The sequence below is a fragment of the Quercus lobata genome, chromosome 9 (genome assembly GCF_001633185.2).
Source record: "Quercus lobata isolate SW786 chromosome 9, ValleyOak3.0 Primary Assembly, whole genome shotgun sequence".
NCBI classification, from domain to species: Eukaryota; Viridiplantae; Streptophyta; class Magnoliopsida; order Fagales; family Fagaceae; genus Quercus; species Quercus lobata.
Window position 1 is genome coordinate 14,931,275 of NC_044912.1, and position 9,126 is coordinate 14,940,400.

General features: G+C 32.4%; 1 protein-coding gene across 1 annotated transcript; it reads right to left on the reverse strand.

The window, feature by feature from the left end:
• Positions 1-6,873: 6,873 nt before the first annotated feature.
• LOC115961281 lies at positions 6,874-8,862 on the reverse strand. Its single transcript, XM_031080286.1, has 3 exons — positions 8,771-8,862; positions 7,372-8,686; positions 6,874-6,927 (listed from the first exon to the last, which is right to left on the reverse strand). Exons 1-3 carry the CDS (start codon positions 8,860-8,862, stop codon positions 6,874-6,876), a joined length of 1,461 nt encoding a protein of 486 aa, XP_030936146.1.
• Positions 8,863-9,126: the final 264 nt, after the last annotated feature.

The window sequence follows — 9,126 nt, forward strand, 5'->3', positions numbered from 1 at the left end:
AGAAAAAATAAGAGCTCCATGAGGCTGTTTATATACCTAGCGGGAATCGCAGGAGCTGGAGGTTACCGGCTGCACTGGTACCTAGACCTATGTCACCGGCTATTCCCGGTTTACCTGGGACACGTGTCGTTAGTTCGATAATAAAACGTAGTCGGTGTTTGATCGCGCGGTCGCGAGCGAGTTCGCATGTTACGTGGCGCCATCTCATTTGTCGCCTTTTGTTTTATTATCGTTAGATCAAAATGGCTCTACAAATTGAGCCTGAGCCTGTGGTCCTTTTGAGATATTATAAGCTACACCGCTAAAGCAAAATCGCCACGTCACCTTACAAGGGTAATTTTGGTATTTTACGTTTAATTTTAGGGGTAGGTAAGAAATAAAGTACAACATCGTGTGACGTGGCAACATTTTATTAGCCAGCTAGGAAAGTGTACTGTTTGTTAAAAATATTTGTGTGTAGGGTTTCGGAGCTCTGGGTTTTAATGGATAGAGACAGACCGTCTGATTGCCACGTGTGAAATCAACGTACAATAGAAACAAGTCCTCGTGTGGGTTTCTGCCAATGTATAACAGTCAAACACTTTTGCATTTACACCTAACCTATTCTTCAATTTGGATTTTGTATTTAAATATATATATTTGTTTTTTTGGCAATGGAATTAAATATATACTATATAGGAATCATATGTTGCCTTGATTTTTCTATCACTTTATCTACCTAACCTAAATAATTACCGGTACTGTACAAAATTGGATGGGGGCACATGTTCTTTCCTTTGAGTTATGTAAATCTAATATAAAGAAGAAGTCAAATTTTTTTATAAATAAAGAAGAGGAAGAAGTCAAATTTATCAATTTAAAAATAAGGATGTTAAGGTTTTTTTTTTTGTTTTTTTATTATGAAGATATGGTAATAGTTTAATTGCTATGATGGCTTTCTGCTATTATAGGTTACTTAAAATTACTAAATAATTAATAAGAGTTTACCCATTTGGTGAGAATATAATTAGTTAATTACTTGGGGGCAAAAATGAGTACCTAACATTTCAATTTGTGATTAAATTTTGTAAGGATGTGGTGTAAAACTTATGTTTTACCCATCCAATTCTAACATGTCACATTATCTTATCACATATTTAAGAATAAGTACAACCACATCTAATCAATTATAATATCTATATATAAATCCGATCAGTTTGAGAGTTTATTAAGATGTTATTAGGTGTAGTAAGAAGTATTGAATTTTAAGTAGAATACCGATGCGGCAATCTCTTATTGAAATGTATAAAATATGAGTTTTACACCACATCCTTACCAAATTCAGACTCTTTCCATTTTTTATTATTATTTGACACCATTTAAAATGCAAGTAAGTGAAAAATGTTTTATGTGATCAACTAAAAATAATCCAAATAAAATGAAGGAAATTTCTTTTTTTATTTTAATGCCACATATACTCAACAAATCATCTTAAATAAATTTATCATCGACTATTTTACTCTTTTATAAAATAATATGTTATTCCTCAACTCCATTTTTTATGCATGTTCTGAATTTGGGACTTATTTTTCGTTTAATATTGCAAATACTCAAAATATAAAATAATTTTCCATTTGGGTATGATTTCATGAATTAAAGCTTTTTTACTAATATTATTTGGAATTATAAAAACTATTATTGATTTCCCATATGAGTTAAATAACAAAAAACTGTCTCAAGAGAAGTGCAACCAAACATGAGAAAATGGCTTAGTTTTTCTTTCTTTTTCTTTTTTCTTTTTTTTAAAGAAATATAATATTTTTGTAAAATAAATTTTACATTGAAAAACAAGTATAATTTATAGTCTTAAAGATATTTTTTTTTAAAACACAATTAACTATGATATATTAGAGTAATTGACGTGGGTTTCAATTAGCTCAACTAGTAAAATCTCCGATAGTTGAATAAGAAATTTGGGATTAAATCCCCGCCTACACCAAAAGCCAATTGTTGTCTTAATTTGATGATAAAGAGCACTCATTAAGAGCAAACACCATAAGTTGAAACTCGCTTAAAAAAAAGGGTCATGGACTATGTAAACGATGTTGGTTCCTCAAAACATAATTAACTAATAGCATGGTAGTTTATGATTTGATTTATCTACCTCCCATTATGGATTTTAGAGATGCAAAGAGGACTAAATTATTACTTCTTGATTTAAGTTGATAAAAATTCATCAATGAATTTTATTAGGCTAAAGTAACCAAACACTGAACAAATTCTAATTTAAAAACTCTCGCCTTTTCCAATTCAGCATTTTAAGTTCAAAGTCTAAGGAGTATTAAAATATTACTATATATATATATATATATATATATTTATATATATTAATAGGTAAAATTCAAAGAAAGTTCAATTAAAATTTGAAATTACAATCCAATTTTGTGTCATGTGTCTAAATTTATGTGGGAATCATACCATAATTATCCACTTAAATTTTTTAATTTTTGTGCCAAGTGAGTTAATGAGTGCAAACTACTAAGAATCTAATACTAATGAATTATAATTTAAAAAAAAAAAAAAACACAATCACATATAATCAATGAAAATCACCACATGTGCTATCTTACTAAAAATTATTAAAAAAATGATCATAAATAGTATTAAATTTAGGTAAAAATTTTAATTTGTGACTAATTACGTTTACTTTTTAAAAAATAATTTGACTAATTATTTATATTTTTATAATAAAAATTTTGCTAAATTTAAAATGCATCTATGCATTTACATGAATTACATGCTAGTAAATATAAAATATAATTTAAAAAAAATTATAAATAAGACCAATATAAATAAAATAAATTATATATTATAAATAATTTGAGTGTACATATATACATACACACACTCAAGAAGGGATGAGACTTGAAAGGACAAGTCAAACACGTCTCTCAACGGTGAAATAAATCTGTGGTCCATACTTCCTCCTCTTTCCCTCCCCCAATCCTAATAAATAAATAAATATATATATATATATATATATATATATATATTTATAGAAATAATATGTTTATAACATTTTTACAACAATTTTTACAACAAATTTTAAGTAACAAGTTGTTATTGTTGGGGTAAAAAAGTAGTTTTAGCATTAGTTTGAAATTTGAACCAATAGCAACTGACCACCTGTGATTTGTTGTAAAAATGTTGTAGACGTAGTATCTCTCATATATATATATCTTATTGATTATCACAAATAATTATGATTTAGTGAAATGTTACGTCCATAATATTTTTACAACAAATTATAGGTAGTAAATTGTTATTGGTTCTAATTTGGATTCACCACTTATATTACTTGTTTACCCTATAACAATTATTTGTTATGAAAATGTTATGGACATCACATTTCTTTATAATTTAATCTAAGATTTAAATACAATTTCTTACGTGTAGTTGACAAAGTTTTCCATCTAAATTTTAACATATGGTTATATTAACCAATCAAATACAAAAAATGTTTTTTCTTTTTTTTGGTAGAACAATTAAATTCAATAAAACTATGAATTTTTATTTTTTTTTATTTTTTTTGGAGAATGGACTATGAATTTGAATTTAATTAAAGAACCTTAGAGCCCATTTAGTTAGAGATTTCTAATAACATTGTTTTAAGTATTATGAAAATACATGTTGATTAAAAAGTGTTGTGAAAATATGTGTAAGGATGTTTAAACATTAAAAATTGTTGTTTAAATACCCCTACCAAACACCCTCTAACCTAATGCATCTAAGAACTATACTTTCTTTTTTTCTTTTTCTTTTTTGATGAAATCTAAGAACTATACATAACTTTTCTACTTTAATCTTGTTGATGATAATTTTTTTTTTTTTGGAAATGGAATTGAATATATGTGAATCATATGTTGCCTAGTTTGTTTATCATTATATCTACCTAACCTAAATAAATACCAGCTCTAGGTATAAAATGGAATAGGTCATTCGATTTTTTCCTTTGAGTAATGTAAATCTAAAATAAAGAAGAAGTCAAATTTTATATCAAAAGAAGAAGTCAAATTTATCAATTTAAATATACGGATGAGTTTTATAAAGATTTATTTTTACGAAGACATGATAATAGTAATTGTTAGGATGGATCTCCGCTATTATTGGTTACTTAAAATGACTAAATAATTAATAAGAGTTCGAATATAATTACTTGACATGACTGCCTAACTTTTCAATTTTTTCTCATCCAAAAAAAAAAATTCATTTTTTTTTTAATAATTTGATACCATGTAAATTGTAAAATGCAAGTTAGTGAAAAATGTTTTATATGTTTTATGTGATCAAGGAAAAATAATCCCAATAAAATGAACAAAAAACGTTTTTTTTTTTTGAAAAAAAAAAAAAAAAAAAAAAAAAAAAAAAAAAAAAAAACGATTGTCACATATACTCAACAAACCATCTTAAATAAAATTCTCATCAACTATTTGACTCTTTTCTAAAATAATATTCTATTCCTTTACTCAATTTTTATGCATCATCCGAATTTAGGACCTATTTTCCTTTTGACCCCAAATACTCAAAATATAAAATAATTTTCCATTTGAGTATGATTTCATGAATTAAAGTTTTTTATATAATAGTATTTGGAATTATAAAAATTATCATTGATAACAAAAAAACTGTCTCCATAGGCAGAGAATTGCAACGAGAAAATGAATCTTTTTTTTTTTTAATTTTTTTATAAAGAAAACGAATCTTTTTGTTTAACAAGTTTTCCATTGAAAAACAAGTATAATTTATAGTCTTAAAGATATATATATATATATATATATATTTAAACACTATTAATTATGATATATTAGAGATTAGAGTCATTGACAACTTACGTCAAACGATATATATATATATATATATATTTTTTTTTGGGAGAAACAACATTAAATGATATTGGTTCCTCAAATCATAATTAACTAATAGTGATGTAAACCCCATCAAGAATAATGAGACCCAACAACAAAAGGGAACCCAAGATCGTTTTATGGACAGATTCAAATGGGAGACCTAGACCCGTTGTTTATGACAAACAAGAACCTCGGTATAAGAAAGACGCCACAAACGGTGGTGGAAACTCCGTTTGATAAGTCGAGATGAACGCCACGGGAATTCCCGATAAATTCGAGTAGTTCTTCAAAGAACCAAAGAGAATAAACCTCACAAGTTTTATTAATAATATCTGAAAAACGTTTACAGACTTAGATGACTATTTAAGGGCTCCTTAAAGTTGACAGACAAGAAAATATATTCTAAAATAACTCCTAATTGATACCTAATCATATTAGGAATAAAGTTTGACCTAAAAAGTATTAAATGCACCTAAAAACAAGGAAATAAATCACCTAAACCTAGAATAACATTTTTTACATAGACCTAAAATATTTCATGCCAATTCTTAGCCTTGATCGGATCCTTCTAGAACTCGAATCAAGGTGACAATTTTTTGTTGCCCACATGGATCATGCTCAATGGGCCTCCACAAGTTTGCTTGAGCCCATAACTCTTGGATGAGTCCGTTGAGTACATCCTTGAACTTCTTTGCTCGTGCTCTTGTAACCGGCCCAATTGGTACTTGAACGAAATCCTTTGAAGCGGTGTCTTGATTTCCATCATTCCCCTCCTCTTGAAAAGGATTTGCCCTTAAATCATCACCTACATCAAAAGGACTCAAATCAGTAACATTAAAAGTGGTATTTACATCATACTTACCAGGTAAATCTAACTTGTAAGCGTTGTCATTGATACGCTCGAGGACTTGGAAGGGACCATCTCCTCTTGGGAGCAATTTGGAATATCTTTTCGCCGGGAATCTTTCTTTTCTCATATGCAACCAAACCCAATCTCCAGGTTCAAAAACCAGTTTGCGACATCCCTTGTTGGCTTGTGTGGCATATTGCTCTGTTCTTCGCTCAATGTTGAGTCTTGCTTTCTCATGAATCTGCTTCACAAAGTCAGCTTTCTTTTTGATTAATTGAAATGTCTTCTCTTGTTCTTCTCCCCACCGAAATCCAACATTCTTCTTGATCACTTAAGCGGTGCGGCTAAGCTATTGAAGTCCTTCACAAACCGCCGGTAGAAACTAGCAAGTCCATGAAAACTACGAACATTACCTATACTTGTGGGACTCGGCCAATCTTGGATTGCACGTACCTTCTCTTCATCAACCTGTATACCTTGTGCACTAACAACAAATCCCAAAAATACAAGCTTATCGGTGAAAAAAGTGCATTTCTTTAAATTAGTAAACAACCTTTCTTTCCTTAGCGCATCTAAAACGGATTTCAAATGTACTACATGGTCGTCTATGTTTTTGCTATAAATGAGTATATCATCAAAATAGACAACAACAAATCTGCCTATAAATGCACGCAAAACATGATTTATAAGTCTCATAAAGGTGCTCGGAGCATTAGTCAAACCAAAAGGCATAACTAACCATTCATACAAACCATATTTTGTTTTAAAGGTGGTTTTCCATTTATCTCCTTCTTTTATCCTAATTTGATGATAACCACTTTTTAAATCAATCTTAGAAAATATGCGAGAACCATGCAACTCATCTAACATATCATCTAAGCGTGGGATAGGATGACAATACTTTATCGTTATGTTGTTGATGGCTCGGCAATCAACGCACATTCTCCACGTCCCATCCTTCTTAGGTACAAGTAAGACCGGAACTGCACATGGGCTCATGCTCTCCCTCACGTGCCCTTTCTCCAACAATTCACTTACCTGTCGTTGAAGCTCCTTTGTCTCCTTGGTATTGCTCCTATAAGCTGGTCGGTTTGGAATGGTTGCACCGGGAACAAAATTAATTTGATATTCAATCCCTCAGTTTGGAGGTAACTCATGTGGTGTTTCCTCGGGGAAGACACCCTCGTACTCCTGCAAAAGAGAAACAATAGAACTAGGCAAAGCAAGGTCAAGTTCGTTAGTGTTTAAAAGTGCCTCTTTGTACAAAAGTACAATCATCGGCTTATTTGCAAACATTGCTCGCTTGATCTCGCTCACTTTTGCATAGAAATTCTTTTGTTTTCTCTCTAATTTTCTCTTAAGGGCCAAACTTTGATTTTCTTTTTCTCCCTCATTTTTCTCGGCCTCTCTCTGATTTTCACTCTTTTTCTTTTGCTCACTCTCTTTCTTTTGATCACTCTCCTTTTGTAATCTTACTTGATCCTCGTATACTTACTGCGGTGTCAATGGTACAAGAGTGATTGATCGTTGATTAAGTACAAAAGAGTACTTGTTCGTAAAGCCATCATGCTTCACTTGCCTATCGAACTGTCATGGACGCCCTAGCAATAAGTGTCCCGCTTGCATCGGTACTACATCACACAACACTTCATCTTTGTATTTACCGATTCGAAATGCAACTAACACTTTCTTGTTCACCCTGATCTCACCATTATCATTTAGCCATTGCAACTTGTACGGTCTAGGGTGCTTTACCATGGGCAATCCCAATTTCTCCACCATAATTGTGCTTGCAACATTAGTACAACTACCACCATCAATAATCACACTACATACCTTGTCTTTAACGTAGCACCTAGTGTGAAAGATATTCTCCCGCTGTATTTTATCAACTCCTTTTGCTTGCAAGCTCAATGCTCTCCTCGCCACCAATGTCAATGCGCCAAAGACTAAATACTCCTCCTCGGAAACATCCTCTAATGGCGGCATGTCGTCGGTGTCGGAATCTTCATCATCGGTCACAATTTCACCATTGGCTTGCAACACCATGACTTGCTTGTTTGGACATTGACTTGCTATGTGGCCCCTGCCTTGACATCTAAAACATTTAATATCACGATTCCTAGAGGTAGAGGCTTCGGTTTTACCTTGAGGAACGTGGCTGGTGGTCGCGAACTTGGGCTCGGGTTTGGGCATTTGTGACTTGTCCAGCGGCTTAGCATGACTCGATTTCCAAGAGGTAGAACTATAGTTATGGCCTGCACGTGTCCCATTCCCTCTCTTGAGTTGTTGTTCCACTTTGATAGCCATATGCACCATATCTTCCAATTCCACATAATGCTGCATCTCTACCTTATCATGGATCTCCCGGTCTAAGTCAAGCAAAAATCTAGCCATTGTAGCCTCCCGATCCTCCTCTACATTAGCGCGGATCATAGCAATCTCCATCTCGTTGTAGTAATCCTCTACGCTTCGACTCCCTTGTCTAAGACCTTGTAACTTTTTGTACAACTCTCGGTAGTAGTAACTTGGAACGAATCGCTTTCTCATCACTACTTTCATCTCCTCCCATATGTCTATTGGGTGTTCTCTATTCCGCCTCCTGTTTATCACAAACTGATCCCACCAAGTAATAGCATATTCAGAAAATTCAATCACGGTTAATTTTACCTTCTTTGTCTCGGAGTAATTATGGCAATCAAACACGAACTCCATCTTCTTCTCCCACTCAAGATATGCCTCAGGATCAGACCTACCTTGAAAGGACGGAATCTTCATCTTAATATCACCCAAGTTGTTATCTTTGCGATTCCTAGCTTCTCTAAATCTTCCTCGAGGTCTCCTATTGCTAACAATGGAATCCCGATCTTCTTCTTCATCAAAACCAGACCCATAACGCTCTTCATCCTCCTCCCTCGGTGGAACTCTTTCCCTTCTATGCAAATTACGACTGTTTTGTGGTTACTCCTCACGTCCATTCTCCATTTGATCTATCTGTTCGTGAACTTGTGTCATCTCCATCTTCATCACACGCCTCATCTCACTCATCATGGCCTCCAAAAACGCTTTTGGGTCAGCCAATTTTGTATCATCTTTGGCAATGCTCTTACCACTATTGTGAGACATGATTGCTGCAAAACAAAGGTTAGAAGAAAAAAAAAAAAAAAAAAAAAGGAATCTCATGAATCACTCCCTTACGTGTTTACACTCAAGAATGTGGATCACTCTCCAATCGTATTTCACTCAAAATAGTATGGCTTTTACCCTCTAATGTTCTCACCACTCTTGCCTTTTTTCACTCGATAATTCACTTTCAGTTCTTTTGAAACTAAACAAACAACTCAAAATTTCCAGCAACAATTCACCAAGAACTAATCAAGGAATCTCAGA

Excerpts from the sequence above, each read along its gene's own strand:
- LOC115961281 (XM_031080286.1), bottom strand. The coding sequence starts at position 8,862 with ATGTCTCACAATAGTGGTAAGAGCATTGCCAAAGATGATACAAAATTG. Across the intron at positions 8,687-8,770 it reads GCCATGATGAGTGAGATGAG|TCGTAATTTGCATAGAAGGG; the intron begins GCGTGTGATGAA and ends ACCACAAAACAG. Across the intron at positions 6,928-7,371 it reads AAGATGAAGTGTTGTGTGAT|GAGTACGAGGGTGTCTTCCC; the intron begins GTAGTACCGATG and ends TCTCTTTTGCAG.